General features: G+C 41.3%; 1 protein-coding gene across 3 annotated transcripts in view; it reads left to right on the forward strand.

The window, feature by feature from the left end:
* The first annotated feature begins 7206 nt into the window (after positions 1-7206).
* Positions 7207-24702, forward strand: part of ImpL2 (Ecdysone-inducible gene L2) — a 37182-nt gene continuing 19686 nt past the window's right edge. Inside the window, exon 1 of one of the 3 annotated variants that reach the window (XM_086991253.1) lies at positions 7207-7571. Coding sequence is in view for 2 of the 3 variants with exons in the window: in XM_086991252.1 (XP_086847378.1) it covers position 7745 (1 nt within the window). In the remaining variant the exon portion in view is untranslated. Of the gene's footprint in view, positions 7572-7728; positions 7746-24702 lie in introns of those variants that run through there. The other 2 variants (XM_086991252.1, XM_086991254.1) reach the window with 2 other exon arrangements.

Below are 24702 nucleotides of genomic sequence, written 5' to 3' on the forward strand. Positions count from 1 at the left end.
AATAGTCCATTACGTATTGCACGTCACACTGGAACACACTGACGTTTTCTTTTTATTGCGTAATTTCGTTCTCGTTCAAGCAACTATATTCATATTCTAAACAGAGATATCAGCTGATCGATTATGATTTTAACAAATGTCTGTAATTTTACGGAGTAGAAACAGGAAGATGGTCCGCGATATTCAGGATATTTTCAACTATTTTTATGTTACCGAACTTTGATATTATATCAGATCTGTACGAGTCTAATATATCAGGACTGCAGGAACAATAAACAGGCTTTCCTCATCAGAAATGCACGATCATCGACCTGATCGAAAGGGGTTAACGTATTGTTTGCATGAATCGTTTTATATTTGACTAGTTAAAAACAGCCTGCTACATTAAATTCGTAAGTTCCAGTTAGTTATATATGATTCTTACATATATCACATAAGTTTACTACATTAAGGTTACCGTTCAGTAGAGTTATCTATAACATTTCCTTCAACTACTGCTTATCACCTACTAGACAAAACTTTATGACTTAATATCGTATAGATCGATAAGATTAAGGCGAAATTAAACTGATGTTCAAGAGAATTATTTAGATCCTTTTTCAATTCACCGTCTCCAGGCAAACATACACTGGCATTGCACTGCAGCCATTATGCAAGCCATATATCATTGCCCTCAACTAGGATAACCTCGACTATTCAGGACAACTTACATCGCCCGACAACCCTCGTCGATCCCGTGTTCAAAAACAACAAATCTTTGCTCCACAATGTAGTGACGATAATACATGCATGGCGTCGAGGAACACCGGTAGCTTCTCCCTAGCCTTTCAATCACTGGATATATATACGTATTCTCAATGCAAACAGTACGTGTAGCATTAGTTCATCCTATATGGCATCCGTTTTATCATAAACGGTGATTCTTTCCTAATAGATCTGTTTTCCCAAATACGAATGCCAATGTTATTCAATCAAACCTTGATAAACATCAATGAATGGTTTGAGAAGCATCCTATGAAACGATAATGAAACATAAATCGTATTGACTTTATATACTTCTACGCACGTAACGTAATTTAAACGTATTATGCTCTACAGCGGTCCAGCACTCAACGATTCTTGTGGCAGAAGTACGACTGAGGTACGAATAAACGGAAAACAGAAATAGTCAAGTGGTATTAACATGTCTGATGTATGAAATCAGAGATCTGCGTAAAGTCGAAGACGTCTGAAGCTACCTGCATCGCAAAGTCTAAGTTACTTCCTCAGAACTGCTTTATTAGTTGTCAGAAAGTATATTAACTTTAACGATAAAATAGATAACCATATGAATTAATGCACTTTTATGCTTGACCATTTCTAGATACACAATATTAGCGCGCCCACGATTTTAGGCCTTTGTAACGACAAGTTACTTAATTCAACGTCCGTCATCGGATTTATTTAATCGGTAGAAGTAGGTCTTACGGTGAAGATAAGTTGTTTACGCATGATCGCCTCGTTTGTCTTAAGCTTGCCGATATTGCGGCTAAGGAACAGTTCTTCAGAAGACGGAAACCAACAAATCACTCTTGCGTGTCCAATTCTGTGCATTACAGAAGATCGCACACGAAGGATAGGAAAAGTTGCAAATGGGAATGTCAAAGCGAAGGAGTTTTTGGCTCGGCGTTTCGCCCAGCTTGTGTCAACAAGGACGTTCAGTCGTCTGGGTTGTTTGCAGCCCATCTGCATTAACACTGTCACTGACGAAATTTATCTATGGTTATAGGAATATAGCCATTTCGCTGAGGTTCTGGATTAGGAAGAATACGTTAAAGAGCGAAGTCCCTAACATTTTTCGGCAATTGTGACTATGTAAATGTCTCTCTTTCAGAGAGGGCTTCTAGTAGCAGCGTTCATTCCGTGAATCAAAAACGCTGTACCTAATTCCATCGGCAGCTAACGATCTATCAGGTGTTGACGACCATATATCCTCTACAGATAAATAAAGGGTGAGCACATTTAGCACCGTCATGAATTCTACCTTCTGAGCAGGTCGTTTCGGGGAGACCCGACAGCCTGATATGATCTATTTTTATTGCAAAATAACACGCGTAAAATATCAGCAATCGAACGGATTTTGTGTGTATTCAAAAAACAAGCAGATGACCCTGTGTACAATCATCTGTTACGCACAGCAGGGAACACTCAAGCACAACGACCTATTTCTGTACCACGAATGTCTGTGGTGACACGACTATACTTAAAGGCTGATAGCACTACGGCTGCCATAGCATGGACCGGCCTGGCTCAGTCGGCCAGTGCTGGGAGCCAGCCATTTGATGTAATGCCTAACGGCGATACCGGGCATAAAATTCAAAACATGGAGGCTCAGCCAGCCCGCCAGCGGTGTTTAAATGGCTGCCCGCCAAATCATCGCAGGTATGATTTTTTTATTCGCATAATTTCGAAGAATTCCATCGGGCTTCAAACGAAGCAAAAATAGCAAAGTATCTATTGTTATTGTATTAGGGCACCTGTATTAGTAATGGTGTCTGTAAGAAGCCAAATTAGGATCTGCAGAATGGATATAATGTTGCGTCTTTATATTACGCTACTGGTTAGTCGATTGGAAAAGTGGGTCGTACGCAAACTTCTATGGAGCAGGTAAAAGTGTATTGAAGGACAGAGCAATAATCTTGAACGTAGAGTTGTCTTTTATGCAGTCATATTGAAAAGCCAGCTTTAACTAACTGCATCATAATTTAGTGCACTTTTTTTATTTAGTACATTAGAAAAGCTACATTCAAAGGTAGGTAACAGTAATTGCTTGGCAAATATATCACCCAAGCGGCTTTTTTTTCGCGCGTTGAAACATTTTTAAAGGATCGAGTTTTTGCTTAAACAAACCTAAAATACCGACGACACTGACGGGGTTGTCTGTCATGTGTTTTTTGTACAATAGTGGAACCTGGGTATCAACCGAAGTCTATATCAGTTTAGTTGGAATAAACCTTTCACTCACCAAAAATATTCCTTTTTTGGCTCTATTTTAAGTATCTTCAGTTCCTCGCGATGCTATTATTTTCCCATATCGAAGCACCATATTTTAATAATGGAATCACGGAAGTGCTAAGCAGGCCTGTATATACTTTCGTTTGTGTGTAACATAAGGCCCCAAAAGTCCCAGTTTTTTTCAGCGATAAGTTCGCGGCATTACTTTCCACGTGCTCTCTGCACTTTAAAAAAAAGTGGTACATAGTAATTAAACCCTAAACAATGGCCCAAAAACTCGTCTTGCAGACACAGAATGTAATGTAAGAACGCAAATACATAGTATTGATTAAATTCTATATTCTGTCAAAGTACACACGTATAAAGGCTCGCTCGAGACCAACCTTGGCGGCTAATTCACCCTCTGCGAAATTACGTTATGTTTGAAAAAGGATAATTGAATTTATGTAGGCCACCCGTCAGGCTCTAAAGGATTATGACTTATGTACTATAAATTAAGTTTGTTCTAAGAAAAAAGGAGACTTGTGCCAGCTCTACTGGTTCGGATATAATAGAAATACTTTTGAGGGCAGACATCGCTGAGCTTACTTCTATTCACGTAAAAATGATGTGCGATAGTCTTGTTTCTACTTAACGATACGGTGCCCAGTCATTACCGTTGTGTCGTTGTGGTGATGCCTTACAAATCTATAAATGTTTGCCCAAAGACGTGAGCTATGTTAATCGAAGGCAGGCGATTTCGGTCAGGTTTTCTTCGCAACCTCTGATTAGGTATCCCATATTGGTAATGACTCAGCTAATGGTCAGCCCCATAATCACGGCGTCAATACGCTTCGTATTTCTGATTGCAACATCTATAATCTTCTCACAGCATAATATAGCCAAGATATATATAGGGTTGAACGATAGTGCTACTACCATTATCAATTAAAGTAGACTGCACACCCTTGTGTGGACATTTGTTTTTAGAGATAGATTCTAAGTTACTCTGTGTCTATTGTGTTGAATAGATATTGTTGTTCTTACGTCCGATGCTGTTGCTAGACACTGCTTAAGACGGCTGGCTCCCAGCATAAAACATATTGTTTCTACACCGGATTCGAACGTAAAGTTCCTGTCCAATAGGCAATCACGTTACCACTGCGTCATCACAGACACGGGTGTCAACCACCTGCATTAGTAACAAGCTTCTTCGTGCACCGGAAGATGTCGTTTTGATCTCGTCTTTAACTCAACACTGCGGAGAGCGCAAGCCAGCTCTTCTTCGGAAGTCCTTCAGAAGCTACGTGAGAGTTGGTAATCTTTTTTCATTTTAAAATTGAGTAATATGAAGTACCCGACTTTTCTTAATATCCTTATTAGTTAAGTTTAGATTTTTGGTTGGCTAGTGAGCAGCAGCTGAAATCTTGGAAATAAAAAAAGAAAAATCGAGCTAGACTCTCATCGCAAAACTACGTAGTTTTAGGGTTGATAAACACAGAGACTAGCTCTAGAAATAATCTAGGCCGAAACTTTTGCGTCGTAGTGAGACGGTTTGAATATAGAGTGCGATGAGTACAGAAACACTGGTCCGTGTGTTCTTCTAACAGTAAAAAGAAAAGTACATTAGATCTTTCAGAAAGGCTCTCTTGCCTAACAGAAGAATGCCTCTAAAGACGCAAAGTAGGGCTCTGTGAAATAGGACCGCAGGCCTTCCAGTGAAATGTGACAACAACCTGATCTATTTTATAGTGGACGACAGCCTACTTGATCAAGCGAGGTAAGACAAAGGAGAATTATAGTCCAGAGGCCCATTAACGGCTGCAGTAGTAACCTTATTTCTATTTAATCTGGAAAGTATCTTGATAGTTTACATACATGCTGCATATTCCATCAAAGCTTTAAACTTCTGAAAATAGACTGATCGATATGAATTTAAATGAAAAGAGTAAATAACCAGATACAGGGCGTGCAGATACAAATAACTCACAACAAAGAGGCTAACTCTTGTAAACGAACGACCATAAGGCCAATCGACATAGGCTCTTCCGAAATTCTACATGCTATTTATATAGTACATAGGCATATCGCCTTTCTGGCTCAAGAGATACTTAGGCCTTTTATTTAAACACTAGTTGTAGCATGTTTCCTCCATATTTACAGATTTATATTATTATAGCGTGTATCATTGTTAACAGTAACTAAATACATGACACTTACAAACAGTTAGAGGGCGTGTCTAATTTACGTTTCGCTGGAGTTTCTTTCCAACTTAAAGCAAGCGCTACCCTTGCACAGGTTTTTCTTATCCTTCGAACGTTTTTTTTAGTGTATCGGAACTTTGTGTCATGTTCGAGGCAACTAAGCTGAAATCTACTAAAATTCACATTATCTACTATTGGCGAAATCCGGTGAGATGGATCTGTGTTTTGAAATTAAAATAAGCCTGTAGGTTATCTATCGGGTATCTAATATGGTCTTATAAAATTATTTTTTGTTAGCAATTTAAGCACACAGTTTCATTTTGATTTCCTGTGAGAGCCGAGGAGGAGCCAGCGAAGCAGTTCGAATAAAAATATAAACTTACGCTTTATTCCGTAACTTCCAACGATATCGTATCAGCATGGGCAGTAATGATCAATTTATTACTTGATTTCCAGCTAATATTAGTAATTTTCACAGAAACGATACAAAATATGGTCATGTCCGTACAACTATAATATTTATATGAGACTTTTTACATTCCTTCAGTCATCATATTCAGTATCACTACTATCAGTAGGATCGTTTAAGGGAAGCGAAGTTCACTATAGGAACTGTTGTTTTTCGACCCGGTTCCTTGCCGGTTTTTCTGCCAGCATTTCTAGTAGCGGGCATGAACTTTTGGTAACTAGTTTGACATTTTATAGTTAAACAAGTGTTACGGCCAAAGGCAAAGTAAAGCTAGGAAAATCAGCTTAAGTTAACAGCTAATGCGTGGTATGTAACTCTGCTCTATTGCTATAGCAGTTAAGGACGCAAAGCTAAAGACATCTTTTCGTAATAGGTATATACTATCAGTCAACTATGTAGCTCACACATGTTTGCAACTCTATCGGAAAATTATTTGACTACTGGAAATAATCTTATTTTAGCATCGTAAACACGGATTGAAATATACCTACCTAGATATAACAACATATCGGCTAAAACAAGGTGCATCCGTAACAATGCTATATTTTCCATTGACAGACTTTTTCCTAGGAAACGTTTTTAGCAATAGCTCACTGAATTCACAGCCTGTCACCTACACAACAGAAACTAGTCCTTCTTGCTTGGCAGAACAGGGCTATATTATTTTTTAGGAGTAAGGAAAACTCTGAAGATCATGGCCAATGAATCCTCAGACAGCTTCTAAATTCCGGCTTGAATTCATTTACCCAGCTGGCACGTGACCGTCCCGAACTGGTATCTACCACATGTTCTTTACCGTTACGCTCAGTTGGTGCGAACGTTTGTTGTTACGCAGGTTATAATATCATGGCCATATTTCAGCACATCTAATATTTTGCTTACAGACATTGGCAGTTAATTAGCGATGAGAAATCGCCTTTCGGACTTCTCCTTGTTTGTTCCTAAGTGAGATGATAAGTAATGAGGACGGATCTTTGAAGCTGGGCCGCGTTTTAATTACGTAACGGAATTGCTTGTGACCGTTAAAGTGAAAAAATTCAAAAAAATAAATCAAGCAACAGGGCATAAATGTGCTTCGAAAAAACCGACAGTATCTGAATTACCGTTGCAGAACTCTCGTTAGAGAGAATAATTTGTCGAGCTAAATAGCTATAATACAATCAGCATATATCGATACAATAATAAAGGCATAAGGCGCCTTATACACTACTTAGGCTCTGAGGCCTTTATGAATATCTTAGACAACAGCGTCTTCGAATCTCCGTATTATGCGATATGCCTATGCAGCTATCAGCTTTATTGTGCTTAAAGGACGCTTCGGTTCACCTTTTGATGCGTTTTAGGTTTCTCGACCAGAGAGTAAGTACCTACTGCTGTACCATCACCACCACGAAGATGACGACGAGTCGGCAGATGGCCTGGTCGTCTGGTGGGCGTCTGTCAGGAGAAGGCTGAAGAGGGAGGAGGGCAGAGGCGGCGGCACTCTCCTGGGGGAGGCACGTCTGCGGTCATAGCAGCAGCAGCAGCAGCTACTGCCAGCAGCTGCAATTACACAACCAAGCGCCCACTTTCGCCATTGAGGCCGTGGGCTGGAGGCCATCAGTTCCTCAGCATAAAAGGCCACGTTCGAGGCTAGTCGGTCTGTGATTCTTGTTCGTGCTCTTTCGTCTCGTGTGCGTTCTACTGCCAGAAAGCCAGGGAAAAAAGGACGAAATCCAATAACCACAAAGCTTAAGAACAAACGAACTTGATAACTATACTAGTGCGCACGGATCGGGAGGTCGTCTATCAAATCAGCGAAGAAATTTAATTCGCTTAATCGAGGTTACAACATTAGCACATTTCCGGTTGGCGACAAGGACGGATAGTTGCGACCACCTGTTGTTGTAGCTGCCAGGTGGCTAGATTATCCGGGACCTTACACGGTAAGTCAGGGAGATGCACGTGCTCCAACTTCTAGTAGTCAATAAACATTTACGCTAATCAACAACTGTTTTCCCATGCTATAGGAGCGGTGTAGAGTCGACGGCTTTGGTTGTTGCTACGCAGGTACCTACTGTTCTCGTGATGCAGGCAACAAAGGTGATGGATAATCAAAAGTATGATCAACTTTTATATGGTTATTTATAGGGATTGCTATATTTAGAATTAAGCTAATTAGTTTCGGGGATACCATTGTACAGGGTAACTAAGAAGTAGCCGTCCAATTAGAATCTCAGAGAGTAATAAAAAAAAAGAAGGGTTCTGCCTGCAAAGTTCTGTCTGCACTTTTAATTACCTCTTACAGCTCTTGAACCTAACAAGGCATGTAGGCTGAGAGAAAATTAAACGAGATATCGGGATCAAACGTGCGCAAAACACTTTGCTTACTTGTTGAATATTCAATGACAAAATGGCTTCCTGATCAAAGATTTTATGTGATAAAAAAAATTCTGGCAAATCGCAATACATACGATTTCGTCTGCTAAGACTGATACTTGTAAACTTATTTTTTTCCTTAAGTGGCTCATCGCACGTAGCACCGAACAAAGTCTTATTTAACGACTTACCAAGTTTGTAGGGACTATTTTACTTTCGAGACCTTTAAGCATTAGGTAAATTTTTCTTGCATTTCGTGCACATGAAAACGGCGGTGTATAGCAGCTATACTCGTCGAAGTGGTTATACTACGGTCTTTAAAATGTCTGCTAAGCTCTTTGCTGTGCTCGTTTCGATAGGACCGTTCGCGGCGGGTTCACGGGAAGTGGCTTCAAAGCTGGATATGAACGTTGTTGTCTGATAATCTTTTTAGAAGTAGCACTTTAGTCGAAATCGTTTATCTATTTTTCTTTATTAGAATAGAGTCTCAGTCAATTTGTGCACCGCTTAGTTTGTTTACGTTCACTTTGGGAAGTTTGCTATAGTAGCTCCCCGCTGTCCAATTTAGTCAATATGAAATAGAAAGTATTCGTGTTTGAAAAAGCCTAACGAGACGTTGTTAACTTCAGCGTGTCGGTGGTGAAGGTGCCAATATCTGATGAGAATTTCTCATGCAAGAAAAACGTCCCATGTTAGATGGTAATGCGTTATAAGAATTTTTTCTTTTCTTTTTTTTTTTTTGATCAGATGCAATACGGCTACGAAAGCGCAATAATGCTTTATCGTAAATAGGAGATAAACTCATAGCTACATAGTTGGTACAATTTGAGCTGTACTTTGCCCGAGTCAAAGCATAAATCTCAAATAACGCAATACGAAGCAACAATTACCTATCTAGCAACGACGATGCGTTCCGCACAGAATTTTCTTATCTTGTCCATAGGGTACCAGTAGAAGCGTCTATCAGACTTTCATGTAGCACTATTCCACTTGTTACTGCGTAGTGCGTAAAAATAAGGCTTCAGCATAGACTCTAAACCATTTTCACCGCTACGATGAAATTACGTTCGATTACTGATATATTGCGATAACGGTTGCATATCTCCAGGGTCATCAGTGACGATGTCGATAACCGGCAATATAAACAGTATTATCCGATTGATGCCGTACGGCGCATATTCATTTGAGCGGAGACATAGACGGCGGTTCACGTGCGCTCGACGAGTGGATTTCGAAAAATACGGATTCGCTTATCGGAGTATTCGATGTACCGCCGCGTTTTGCGAAACTGAAAACATCGATCGTTTCATATTTACAGCTCTTAATCTTACCCTTCGCATAGTTCGTCTTAACTACTTGCTATTGGGGGGATAATATAAACAGAAATATTTATTCTTGAGAGAAGATTACTATGACGCGAGCGCACTTCAAAGGCTGTTGGCAGCCTGCTAGAGACTGATATACCAAATCGTCATTTTGCTTGCCACGCATCGACGACTGCGCTGTACATAGAAAATAATAGGCTAAATCTAAACGAACTTTACTTGTTCTTCCGTTTTGGCTCAAGTTATTTATCTAGAAATTGATTGTGTCGAGTCTGCTTGACAGTTTATGGCTAGACAGTTAGCCGCAAAGAGTTTCCATCCGTATCTCGAACTATAGAAACTAGTGCAAGCCAAATTACGTATAACTATAATTACATACTACCTACGAGCTTACGTGGAATTTACCCGTCGACTAATCTCATTTGCTGCATATGAATGAGACCGCGCATACAGCCACCGTCACTGAACAATTGTTCGAACTAATATATATATCAGTATCACTTTCTTAAAATACTGTAAAAAAAAACAGGCAAGTAATAAAGCTTTTTGATAAGCTCGGGCCTTTTTCGAACGTAACTCGTGTATTCTGAATTGATAGAATAATGCATATTTGGCCATTTTGATCCGGGGCTGTCTATTAGTATACTGTACTGCTCGCCAGGCCCCAGAGTATACAACAGAGTTGATGAGATCATAGTATATACAAAGATTTTAGTACCGAGAATAATAGGTGAGTCCCTCGCTCAATGCTACCTATGACAAAGCAAAATGGCTGTTTCGAATAAGCCACTCTAACGGCCCCCCATGATCACAATACTGTGAACAAGTACTATGAAGGTTGGTTACATTCATCCTAATTGTGTAAAGCAACATACCATAAATTAGTAATGATTTCAATCAGTAACGATTCATTATTACGCACCCACAGCGTCGAACGGACAAGCACGTAGACCCAATTTCAGCGGCTGGTTAAGGGGCAATAATTTTCAATGTATTCAAGTGTTTAATTAGCTCGGCCTAGAATTACGTTTCGCTACTCTTTCAATATAGCATATTCAAAATTCGTATCATTGTGGTACTGCTAGCAAGCACAGAGTTGTCGATAGTGAAGGTTTCTGTTGCGACAAAGGACATTCAGTCAACAAACTAAATTCAGCAACCTAACTAGGCTTATCGAATGTCCAAAGGAAAGCCTTTCAAGTATACTCAAGTTATCAAAGTTGCAGCGGTAGCGGCGGGGCCGGCAGCGGATACACTGCACGGTCTTGCGCCCACACGAACTTAAAAAAGCCGTTCAGAGGGTGTGCAATTTCAAATCCGAGAACACCCCGTAACCCTTGGGCGCTTTTGTCGTTATAGATCATTGCTGTTCGCCCGGGAACAGAAGCTGCCTCATAGAGCGTATCGACTATTGCGAACCTCAGTAGTGTAAAGTTACCCCCCTTTATAGGTGAAAGTAGATGGCGGTACAAATTTTCTTGACTCCTACTTCATTCTGCGCCCCAGGTATCTTCGAGTTCTCTAGCAGATTAGATATCTCTGAGCAAACTAATTCATTTCTGAATAGCAATATAAATCGTACAAATATTATACCTTGCGCGGCCTGTCAATTCCGCATTATTCGAAACATCCACAGATATTCAAACGTATTCAATAATAATAATAAACTGATACAAACCCGTAATTCTTCTCTATCAAAAATTCCATAGCATCGAACGGTACGAGGTTCAACTAACCTAACCTTGCCGCAAATCATTCGATGCTCTGGAGAAGAGTCAGCTTACTCTTCTTTAGTAAAAACAGATACTTCCAGAAAAGTCTACCAAGTTTAATATGCCATTGTCGACGTGACCAACGGCATTTTTTGGCACCGACTCATCATAGCCTTTCGAGTCAATATTGTCTTAACTAATGGTGATGTATCAGTAAAACGGAAGATTGCGGCGTCCAGTCGGTGGCGTCTGCTGCGGCACAGAAATACAAAAGGTTTCGTAATTCATCGCCCACTTTCGTCCGTCTCTTCTCACATGTTAAAATATCGCCCTAACAAAGCTAACACTCGCCATAGCGTCGGCGTTCCCGCACAACCGTGTAGAAATCCGTATGCATTTTTCGACGCCGTTAACCTTCCTAATACCAACGAGCATGTTTTCCTCAATACGTGTGACTACTATAATGTTCGTAAAAAGTGAATACGTCTGGTTACGTCATCGTCAAGTGCCATGGTTCTGCGCGCACGTACCTTTGCGGTTTGTGGTCAAGCAAACGATTTTTCAGTCTCGTGGTGGCCAATGCTGGTGGCAGCAGGCGTCTTGAATCGATTGAACTATGATCATATCTGTGAGTTTAAACACTGTCTTGGAAGCTGTGCAATCAGTTTAGCAATATCTACGCCAGGTAACCCAAGAGTACGCGGTAGTTAGTTATCACGGCCTGTCTAAGCCCAATATGGCACACGATGGTGGGAGTGGGATATGGGCAGGAAAAGAATGACTATTTCTAGGTATCCTATGTAGCCTCAACTGAAGCGGCGGTTCGCCCCTTGAAAAACCTGAGGAAGGAAAGCCATTGGTGCAAGACACTCTCAATGCTAAAAGTAAATTTCGCTCTAGGTCCAAGGCACTTTAGCTATACGACTCCACCAACCTCGTCACATATATCTCCTCGGTTTTTCTTTCTTTTCATTGTATCGAACACTGCTCCCCCGCTTGGTTTCCGATTAGTCCAAGTATCTATTTTAGCGCTTTTGGTGGGTCAACATGCCAGCCGACCATCGATCAGCTTGATTGCGATTATCACCCACAGAGTTGGGCAGTATGTCGTACTTTTCGGCGCTGTCATACGTAGAGTGTTGCCTGAGTTGAACACTGCAAATCTTCGACCAAGATAAGTCTTCGAAGCTTATTAGCATAGGTCTAAAAGAATCTTACCTTTGTTTATAAATTATGCAATGTCAGAAGATATGACTAAATCTGTACCATAAACCATACTGATATGCAAAGCGAAAGCCTGTTTTTCCTAACTACAACATTTGCTTATTACAAAATAGCGGACCTATTATAGTTATTTCCATGGTAGACTTCCGTGTCTAATTATCTCCACTCGTGCTGGCCACGTGAATATTTTCAAACTATTTCGTACGTCGTAGGTTCTAAATACGGCAACAATTCACTACAAGGTCTATTCCTTATATAGGACATAGATTGCTAACGTGTCGTACAGTTATACTAGGCTTGTATATTTAACCAATTATCCAAATAAAACATGCTTTTACCTAAGCTCTATAGTGGGCCTTTAGAGTATACCAAGATAGTCGGTCACGGTTTTGGTCTTATTATATAGGTGGTTTTGTTTATTACGAAGCTCTAGTCTGTGACTGCGTATCATAATTATAGATGCTGGCCTTTTTAGGAACGCAATTCTATTAATATGATCGACGCTAGCCGAAAATACCAAATCCTCTAGTTTAGTAAATAACTATACAGATAATCTTTCTGTGGTGAATTTATCGAATATTATGGAAGTAATCTATTGCTACATCAGTATAAAATCTTAGCCAAAAGCCATTGCTTCAAAATGATCGTTACTTATGACCGTCTTTCTGAAAATAGTAGTCAGTAGTACAAGAAGCACTTTTTCGTGTACACTGCGGAACATATCGGCAGAAGGCCTTTGCCTGAGGGCGAGCACGTTATCAGATGTTTCTTCGCCTTACTGGTGCAGCTTTTAACACTTCATATGATGATGATAATGGTCAACGATGGCTTCTGACCGATTAACACTCATTCGGTATTTTTTCGCTACTGAATTTGTCCGATTAAATTTGTATAATAAAAATAATTCGAGTAATACTTTTGGGTTCACATGGCCCAAACCACTGAATACCACCTCTAGTAGGTTTATATGACCTTTATCGATCCTCGTGTTGGTCAAATCAAGTATGAAGCGCCTTGTCAGATTCGGGAACCATTTCACGCCGCAGTAGGAACCTGGTAAGCCTCAAAGATAGTCGTACGCGGAACTTCGACGTGCCTACTACTACCGAGTCGTATTTGGCCTACAGAACTTCACGTCTGACATATATTGAATAAAGGTCAATCAAGAATAGCCACCTTTTTTAGAGAAAAGTAGAAGAATTACATATTTTGAAAGGTGCGCAACTTGCAGACTTAATTGTCGATATAAATCCGGGAGTTTAACAGACTCGATCCCCTACAGTAAAATAGCATGAACTTCTACGCGTTTTCTTAAGCGGGTCGTCGTAGAGACTGCTAAGTGCTATACGCACTACTTTACACTGCTTTCATCAAGGTTTATATTTACCTATGAACGCGCGTCTGGCCTATGGCTCCGTCCGTTCATGTGTTACCCTCAACAGCAGAAACAGGGCCGATTCCCAAGCTTCCCTTACGAAAGAGCTTATTTAATTCGACTTGAAGGAGGTGGGCGAGAAATAGCAAATGCCGGGTAAATTGGGCAGACCACTTTGAGCTTGAATTTGTAGGCGTCTTTTAAATATTCGCCTCACAGTTACTCGGTACCATTAGGCGTTCTACGATCCTAACTGATGTTAAGAAGTTACGCGATGTCGAGTCGACAGAGTCGTGCTAGCCAAGAATAATTGTTGACTTTATCCGGCGCGGGCTGTATCTCAATTTGTGGGCGCATCAGATATCTTAAGAGGACCAACCGCTTCAGGCTAGCTACCCGTTATTTAGTCAAAGAATAAAGTAAGGTAGACGAACTGCTCTTATTCATATTGTTTGTTAATTCGGTTGGGGGAAGCGGCGTTGTCAAAAATTAGCGCGAAAAACCGTGCGGGTAAACCCTAGAGAATTCTTCGATCGACCAAGGTTAATGTAGTGGCACAATAGAAATACACACTTTAACTTTCGCTGGCGTGAAAACCTGGTAGGCGTCCATAAATGGTTTATGAGGTTTGCCCAAATATTTGAAAAGTTTCGGACAACGAATGAATTTAGAAGCAGGAGCTATTCCTAGAAATCATGTGCCATACAAACGCCACGCGTATAATTTACACGCATGTTAGGGGCATCTGTCATACAGTCTAAACATTAACATTTATATAAGGTCTGTCTTTCATGCCAAGCAACATCTCTTAGAACTGAACCGTTTTCACACAAGTTTCACACAAAATAAAGAAAAGGTCTTTTAGCAGCCCTAAAACTTTGCAGTTTCGTAGGCTAGCGATCATAAGATTCAAACGTACATATATAGAAAAATATGTACTGATACTGTTGATTGGGAAAAAAAGTGTAAACACGTTTACACTTTACTGCAACCTGAGAAATGAAGCTAAAAATATATTGGCATAGACCCCCATAGTCTGTATATTTTATTGACTTTGTTTCACTAGGGAGTATCATGCGATTTGATAAATTTTACAAGCAATATATTATATTGTTCTTTCTGTTATTTGAAGCATTTCTCATCAAGTAACAATTCTATTCTTCACTAGTTCTCCTTCTGAACGGCTAAAGTTTTTTGAAAAATCATATTTATTGCTTATTGACGCGCAAGATTTTATAGGGAATAGGTATACTATTTGAAAAAAAAAAAAAAAAAAGTATATTTTTCTACAATCCAGTTTCAGAACCTGATGCTATCTTTCGTGACGGCTGATTTAGCCTCACAATGAAAACCTTGAAAAATGCCGTATTTCTTCTCAACTAATCAAGTGAAGCTGAGAATTTCCGTAAGGGACACATTTGTGAGCGTTGATTTGACGAAGGATGAACGTTTAAAAGAAGCTCGTGGAAGCTGCTGCCACGTTCACGTTTGAATATCAAACACGTGGTCTGCCTCGATCGTAGATCAGCCGTCAGATAGATTTACCTATTGGAAGCACGCCGACCTCTTATCATACTTATCAACTCTACCTACGTTAACCTTATGAACGCAAGCGTTGGTTGCCAACATTGTTGCCATGATTTTTGTAAAGGACGTTTCTATTTTTATGATATAAAATATTTTCAGTCAGCTTTTTCGTTTAATATCCAATCTTCTGCAGATAGGAACGCAGGTCAACCTAACCCACGTTTGCCCATTAGCTTATCTTGAAGATGCGTAATATAGATATTCCTATAGCTAACAGTGCAACGAACCGTAATCAACATTTAAGCTATGTCCCACGTTGATTGGTGCCAATGAATATGAAACCAATTAAAACTGGTGGTTTTACTGGACCGTTCCCATTTAAATGAATGAATCATTTCTTGAGAGGATTAATATAGAGATGACTCATTAGCGCGGGAACGGCGTTTTCTCTTGTTAACACTCTATTTTTTTTGCTTGCCGTCTCAATATATTTTCGTATAATCTGCAATACATATTTTGCGTTTCATCAATAGCTTAGGAACAAACTAAATTAAATTTCGCATCAGCCATTTTAATCGAAACAGCCGTCCTAACCGTTGGCGCTATTCCGTGCGAGTACGCTTCACCCATGGGGGGTTTCAGCGGATTCGTCGCTTTAGGGATTGTCCTAGTCCCGAAATGTCTCGTGCCATTAAACAATTCGAATCGACAGCCGCTTTCTTATGACCGTTACCGAGTTGTACGCCTCCCATCTTGTATACCGTTAGAAACAACCAGCAGATTTTCGACCCTTTCGAACACAAGTACTCAGATGCAACTGTGCTTTTTTCTACTGTGGCTAGAAGTATCTGAATTATGTGATATATTTTATTGCAATTGAAAGGTATCAGCCGACTCTCAAAAAACGAAAGTATTCGACAAACAAGGGGTTCTGCATGTTCTAGACGTGTTGGCCTCATACGGCTATACACTGACGAAGAGGATCCAGTTAAAAGTTAATGGAAAGCAATTTAGTGCTGTTTCCCTGCGATGAGCTGTTTGCAAGAAAATGACGGTGAGTTATAGCGGTCAGCCCGAGTAAGGATCAAGAGAAATCACCAAATGCTTAAGACAAGAAAAATTCTCGATTTAAATGCCAAGCTACGCTTATTTTTTTTTATCTTCAAAATTTAGAGTTTACCTATCTAGTAAGAGGTACCATTTACATTGCTAATTATAATGCTGTGTTATGAAGCCACTATTATGAATAATTGTGCTTTTACAACGCACGATTAGCCTTGAACAAGGCCTATAGAGGTCCTGAGAAAATCCCTTGTAAGCATTTTCCGATATTTAGCCAGAAATCGAAGTGCATCTTAATCTAATCTTTGATCTAATAGGTAGCAATGATGTGAGCTCATGCTAGAGGCTTCACTCTAATTTTCCATTTTGTGTGGGCGTATGTGTAGGTATCTATGTCGGCGTTCATGTTCGAGGACGCTATTGGTGTTACATGTTGGTTGCATCGTAGCTACACGATTTGGATGCCGGCCACGATGTGCCGTTTGTTTTCTCGTTGAGAAATAAAAGCCAGGATATAACATCTGGAAAGTGACAGCGATCGCAAAAGCATTGGCCTAAAACTAGTTGGCCACCTAGCGATTCACGTACAACCACATATTAAGGACGACCGGCGTTGCCCAAAAGTATGCAGCCGGAAAGCGTCGTTCGGAGACGGTGACGATACGGAATGGCCATGAGCGTTTGACTGGAAAATTAAGATGACAAAACTATCTCGTTTCGCGGCTTCACGCTCATTCGTTGCTGCTGCTGCTGCTGCTGCTGCCTCTTGCGGTCACGTTTCACGCGACTGCGTCATGAACGACTGCTCCAACAACACCTTCAAGTGTGAGTGTTTCCTGTCGCCGCAATAACAATAACAACAAAACAAACAGCCCCGAAAACCCCTACGGGAGCGGAGCAGCAACTGCGACAACAAACTCAGTAGTAACCAGCGAAAGCGTGTCGAGGCGCCAACACGAAACGCAACCTTGGTATAGACACGTAACCTTACCGCTCAAGTCCTCCCGTGTGAGTTGTCCTGGCAAGCAGGCTTACCCTATGCAGGTTGCTAGCGTAGCTGCCGCTGCACTCCAGGGAAGCCCTCCCATTGTACCACCTTCTTCTATATGTTCTGAAAACATCGCCTTTGAATAAGAAGCTTTCCTATGTTTAATTCTATGTAACACTTTTTCTATGGCCGGTAGAACTTGTGGTGTTTGCTTTTACAGCGACGTAGTAAATGCAGCTGCCTGTCATATTGAACCTCGTTACTAGGTGCTCATTAGGCCAATACCTTTTTGGAAAGTAAGCATTATGGAATCGGCATGTTATCGACAATTTACATGAAGCTTGAGTGCACTGTCAACGAATCCTAGGACGTGCGATTGCTTGCGAGAAACGCACCATATGACTTTCTGAAATCATTATATTGTACGCGAAAGTGCTCAGCTGATATTTTCAGACCTTTTTTGCTCCTGTCTTCCAGGCATGTGTAGTATGCCAACGAAATGAAACGACCGCATAACAGAGAACCTAAATACAATGTTCCTGTGACGGAGCAACTAAGGTGTAGGAATAGGCAAATCTCTTTCATTTTCGATACAAGTCTTCTACTCTTTTGCGTCTGCCACTTTTATGCGTCCGAATGAGAAGAAAGCAATGCTTTTCGCCTGGTCTATATAGTCCGCTTGTGTCCCGAAACTCCTGTGAGCCTCTGAAGATATTTGAAAAATACGAGAACGAAGATAAAATAGAGAAAAACACATTTTTTTTTTTTGTTCTTTGGTAAATTTAACGAGAGTCTGCGGTAACTCGACTTGCGTTTCAGGTATGTAACTCTGCTATGATTGATTTCGTGCAATTATGCAAGTCGTCGTGTAAGCGCGATAAGTACAAATCACCATTTTATTCCTAGATAGTATCGTTCCGCATCCGCAAGGAGCATTCAAACAGGTACAGGACTAACTCCGAAATGCCTCGACTAACTAGGGTGTCCCGCATGTTCGATTATGGGTGAGGGAAATTTTGCAAATAACAACTATTAAAGTTTAAATAGCGATATTCCGTATCAATTAACGACGATTCGCTTCACAGTACTTGCCAAATTTGGTCAGCAGACGATTTTCCGCTCAAAGTTTTCTTGCCATGTGTTCTTGCGTAATCAAGATCCATAATAAATCAGTTGATTTTGGTGGAATCTGTCAAAGTTTACTGATACGTTTAACTGACGTTCGATTGACCCGCTAGGGGGGACATCTATACATTTTTAGAAACTGGAAAAAGTAGAATTGTAGCTCAGCGGTCTAAGGACATGCGCGATCTGGATAGAGTACGAAAAGTCAAATATGGACGTAGTGAGGATCGCCGCTTGTCGTAGGCGTTGTCTTAGCTGGCATCGTTTCAGCCAGCTAGCTCCCTTCATTACGAGACGAAGCAATGACAAGGGGTCGCTGTCATCAAGTAACTGGCTGTATCAGACTGGTAACTTACTGATTCTATGTATTTTTTCGGCGTTGTGTGGCCGGAACAAAACAGTAACGCTATATGCCCTTGAACCATTCAAAGCTATTGACCATCCAGGTGGTAATGGGAATTCCGATGTCTAACTAGTTTAAAGAACTTTGCCAGCCTTTCGATGATGTCGCTTTATGTAGAAAGAATAGAATCATTTGCAATTACGAAGGACGGCTATGATGAAAATCGGTACATTTATTAGCCAAATCGAATGAGGCCTTCTGCCGAACCGTCGACATTCAGGAATTTTCGATAGCTATCTTGATACTGCCGGTGGCACTGATTGAAGCTAAGGGACACAAAACGGCCTGTACAATACAACGGAAAGGAGCCGTATGCTTCCGTATCCCTGAAATGATCTCACGATGATGTCAAATGATCGTCACGAGACTCTGCCGTACATAATAGAGTTTACCAAACGCTGATCGCATCAAGGAAATAAGCAGATGTAGAGCTAGTAAGCGGAATACGCAGACACCAAATCGCTCGAAGACGGACTGAATGATACAATTTATATAACGTAGCGGCGTCAACAACTGCGCAGTTTTCAAAGAACTCGACGATTAGCAGACGTTAGAACTCTTTCCAAATGAGTTGTGGAAATTTTTTACGCGTTTCAGTAATTGAATAAACCAGCGATTTTTGACATCCGACAAACCTCGCCAGAACCTAGCAACGATATTTTCGTTAATGGCAATGAACTAGTTGATACGAAGGCCGAACAACAGTAGGCCGACTAAGGTCAAAAATCAGCTTTCGCGTCACGACGGCTATCCGATCAATAGGGTTCGTACTATATTAAAGCAATATGGCGCATGTAAGGAATCCCAGCGGTCATGCTTTGCTATCAATACCTGCGTCAGACCAGCCGACTTGGCCGCGAATCGCGCTTAACACCACTCTATGCGGATAACCCATACTCCATCTCCGAAAGCTTCTCAAGCACCACTGCCGCTACTTGTCCCGTTCCAGCCCCATTACCCCAGTAGACAGCGTTGCTTTCGTAATGATGCCGTACCTTCAAAAGCCAAACTCAGCATCTTTGCCGAGATTGATTCCTCTTATTTGCTGATGTATTTGGCATTAGCCGCTGTTGCATGTACAATCATCTCTATCGCTAATATAATAATTCATAAACAAACCTAAATGTTGGCCTACCAGGTCGGATCTTCTTCTCGAAGGGGGACAGATAAAGTAGATGCGTATTTATTTGCATATTCGAACAAGTGATGCATAATTCATTTAACGTTTCTGCCATTACCATGTTTTTGAAAAGAAAAAGCCGAAACTAGAAGCAACGTCAGTTCCAGCAGTTAACTTCCAACTTGTATCGCATTCTGTCGAACAAGACATGCCAATGAGATTGAAAAGTTCCGGGAGCCGCATCGACTCATTGCGGTTCAGTGATCTTCTCCCGTATCTGCAGCGAGCGACTAGCGTGAGCTTTCTTCGTTTTCAACGTTTTATGGATATTTTAGCGTACTACCTTCTCTATCTCACGTAAGGTAAAATCCTCGTTAGTACTTTGTCGTATTCTAGCATCTGGTTCTTTTTAAGTTACGATATCCTTAGTTCTTCTTAAATCGGATCGAACATCAACGGGCAATATCTTGTGTCCATTGTAGTGAACTGGCCTGTTATGTTCTCTGCGTGCCAGTGTAGACTTTTCCTCTTAAGGAAATAGAGAGATGATGTCCAGCGAACGCCACGTACGATGTGAAGTAGTTAAAACTGGAGCACTCTAAAGTTAGCAATGAATAAGGAACTTTTTCGTTTGGGAACTCGAGCGGTAGGATCGCCCAGTCAGTGCTGCTCACTCAGGGATACTCTGTTCACTTTCGTGAGGTCTGAATGTCGCTATGCTATAGTCTAAATATTCCTGATCGTTCACTTCGCTGCGGACGTCTTGTATGTAAACGCGCATACAAACACAGCCACTGTAGCAGCGTATGGCAGCGCTCTATCGGCGGTTTTATTGACATCCCAGGAATGCTAGTTCTTGCATGTGCCCGGTCATGTCGGCTTGCACTATCCCCTTCCGATGTATATACACCGACCGCGAAGTTATTCCTGCGACCCGATGAAGCAACACGTAAGTGCACCATTAAGCCTTGATAGAGTTCATGGGTTGTTTCGTCGGAGTTCAAATTAGAGTTTCCGAGTACTTGGGCATGCAGAACGCGTGCCCATACACACACATGCGGCAATATGCAAACAGAAACAGACTTAGAGACACGCACGTCCACGCGAATTCTTCAACGGACGGTCAGATCGAATAGAGAAGTCAAATCACTTCGGTTGCATCATCCCGGATCGAGCCTCCTAGGCAGCGAAGGACAGAGTAGGATGAATGCGGAATTTGGTACGAGTTGGAGGTGACAGAGGCCAACTGAAGATTACATTAAAAAGCCGATATCTGACGAGATGGGAGGTGGGAGAGCTATGGGTCTCAAAATCAAGAGTATATATATGTACCGTACTATAGAGCCTAACATCATCAGTAAAGACAGTGGCTACAATTCACGCTGCGGTTATGCGTGACCTATATGGGAGAGAGAAACGAGGGCACCTGTCAGTTCCAATCGGAAGTCTTCCGAGAATATAGGGTATTTATTCTTGACCAGGTGCCCATTATTAACGTCAGGACCCGCATAGAGGTCATTTATATCTGCGGTTCTTTAGCAAATGGATCTGCGCAGAACTTTCGAGTTGCTGCGTAGGCTAAGCTATGCATCGCATCACGCAGCTGATAGCGTGGTAAGTAACAGGTTGCGTTAGGAAGAAACGCTGCGGTTTTCATGGCGCTTCTATTGAGACGTAAGATCCATTCGATAATCTGAAATGCACGCGTCGACCGCGAGAGGGCATGCCCGCCTACGTCGGAAGGCTGTCGCATTGTTCATCGCTATTTAAAATACTTTAGCTTTATTTACTTGTTGTACCAATTTCAGCAATAACGGATGATTCGAATTAAATTGACAACGCTGTAAAGTTGCGAATTCTACTAAGTCATTCTTAACCTATCCGTATATTGGAAATACAAGCTATAACGACACCGGTTGTTGTTAATTTTCGATTATGTTTTAGTATGTATCGTATCGTTTGAGTTGCGACTATGCGAGACAGAGATAGCGGCCTTGAGAGGAAGAGGCCTGCAGAAATTCCCGCCAAAATTTAGGCCATTGACAGTTTGATTGCTATGAATAACTATGTAATCTTTCTCGTTAGTGTTAGCTAAGTGTTTTAGGGCAGTCCTATCACGAAGAATAGGCTCGGGCTGTCAAGTGGTATCAAACGCAGAAAAGAATGAAAGCGACGATAGTTCAGGTTTACGAGATGAATTCTGTTTACGATGGAGAGGTCAACATTGGTCACGACGCCAATAACAAATGGCATGAGTGATACTTGCTAAGGAAACAAAATACTGTTATCGTTAACGTTCAGGAGAGCGTTCTCCAATCTTACACACGATAGACACACTTGAGAAGCGCCAGTTGATAAACGTTTCAAACTCCAGATTTGTCGTAAGTGCGCTGGACAAGTGAAGAAAGTCAAATGCAAAACAGGGCTACGTAGTTGTCGTAGTAAGTAGCAGCAGCCGAATGTAACGTCGTCAACCATGATAAAGACCGTATTACGACACCACGTACTCTCAATGAATAGTCAGACAGGGCACAGGCAGTAGGAAAGGCCACCGGAAATCGCACGGTTTCACTGAGAAAGCGCCTCGAGTGGAAACTGATGCTAGTCGTGGATGCTGATGTTGATCATGACGATGATGATGATGATTATTGTGGCGACGAGGATATTCTTGATGCGATGGTACCGTTTCGAAACACGAACCGCGCCACACTTGTCGAAACTCACGGGCCAATAGGTGTCCCATAAGTACGGCAGTCCCTGTCTGAACGGCCATTAACGCTAGTCACCTATCTATGAATGGAACTTCCCGTGAGCCCATTCAAATACTCATTTTCGCCCAAAGTCAAGTACGGCTTCCGTAGTAGCGGTGCAGATTCGAAGGCGGTAGGTAATATCGGCGCCGCTATACGCCAATAGACCAGCAGCCTAAAAGTGAAGCAACTCAGACAGCAATAAAAACCGTCATAGCAGTGGATCTATTTGGCCAACCCGTGCCTTGGTCGAGCCGCCGATTCTTTTGACCCAACCACCAGCGGACAAACCTAAGAATGAACGAAGGACAGAGAAAGAGGGGGGCCGCTTGAGTGTTTCCTTTAGGTGGCCCCCGAGAATGCGGAAGTATGGGCTGTGGCCGACTTTTGGGCCAGCGAGGTCACAAGGAACCGCTCGAGAACTACTGGCGTGATCGCAGTCGTGAACGAACGAGCTGAAAAAGCAATCAAAAATATCGAGAAAACGAAAATGAGGAGCGAGGCTATCTACGTTAACAATTCGGAATGTTTTTAGCGGTAGCTACCACACATTTCTATAATATATATGTATATATATATACGTATTAACACTAACGGTGCAGGCTAAAACCTAGTTCCAGCAGACAGGCAGGCAGGCAGACAGACAGACGCGTGCTACGATACAGTTCTATAATAAGCAGAAACGTTTTGAGGAAACTTTAGAAACGGGATGTTTAAATGCTTGGCTACAATGTACCAGCTTTGAAAACTGTTCGGCCGTATTCAGATCTACCGAATACTATGCTTCGGTGGAGGATTCGAAAACGAAGCTTGACCGTGGATGTGAAGGTCTTGGCGTGTCGAGTCGACCATTAGAATATCATGATGAGCTCTTTGTCATGGGATAGTCTATAAAACTTCTGAAAATTAACTACGATGACACTCGCTTATACCGTAGATGCGGACTAACAATAGTTATAAGTTCTATTGGCACTATTTGTGCATATAATAAATTCAAGAAAAACCGTACATGGCAACCAGGGCATGGCTTAACCTCAAAAATATAAAAATACACCCAAATAGCGGCGAGGCAAACTTGGAAACTTTTAATATATTTAAGAACCGACGAAATTGGGTAGCTACAAAAACGGATTCCATTCTAACGGGTATTAGTTAAATCTCAGTCTATGGTCGATTTATTCTTAATTATTCGCTATACTTAAGAAAGGACAAATTGCTAGGCCATAGCATATAAGCAAAACTTACCAATGTCTAAAAAAAGATGATGTTTCCAATTGAATAATGGCGAAGGTGCGGCATAGAATGCGTTTTTCCCTTGCAGAATATATATTTTAACACTTAAATTCGCGCCTCGACCATTGTCATCAGTATGAGAACTGGCCGAAACCGTCCTATATAAATAAAAGTAATTTTCGTAGTTTTTTTTGTTTATCAATCAATGTTATTGTGAGAATGAATGTTTACCAGTGCCGCCACGAGCTTATACATGTAAAATTGATATCAGCCGCTTCTGTTGTCGCAGCATCTCAAAGAAAACTCTATAGAAACACAGTATAAACCGCGCCTAGTGAGCGTTCCAAAAATTTTAGAATCGACCCCAGCAGTTCGATTATCATTATCATCAGCGCGATAACAACCGCAATCATCAGCGTTGACCTCGACAAAAAAGAAGTACATCATCTCAGTTAGGAGAAGCTTAATGAAGTACTACGTGACCAACGTCAGGCAGGCGCAAAATGATACATTATCTAGCACTCTCACAGGCCTACTACCCAAATATTGCCCGCAGAATTGATAAACAAAGCGTCCTACAGCGACAAATAATTAAATGGGCTGGAAGAGGGGTTAGTTAGTAGGTTATGACCGCTGAGGCCGGCCGCAACAGAAGACAGGTAAAGACGAGCTGCTATGCTAAACATACAGCGACCATCACTGCGAGGACAAGTTCAGCTGTTTCAGAGAAGCAGAAAGAAAATGAACGGGACTACTCATTACAATATATATCTTCTATATATGCGGTATTTCTGTCTTCTGAAATACTGCAGTCACGGACACAGCCGCCAAATATGGTTCGTGGCCTATATTCT

This window comes from Varroa destructor, unplaced genomic scaffold, assembly GCF_002443255.2.
Source record: "Varroa destructor unplaced genomic scaffold, Vdes_3.0 BEIS01000005.1, whole genome shotgun sequence".
Taxonomy (NCBI): domain Eukaryota; kingdom Metazoa; phylum Arthropoda; class Arachnida; order Mesostigmata; family Varroidae; genus Varroa; species Varroa destructor.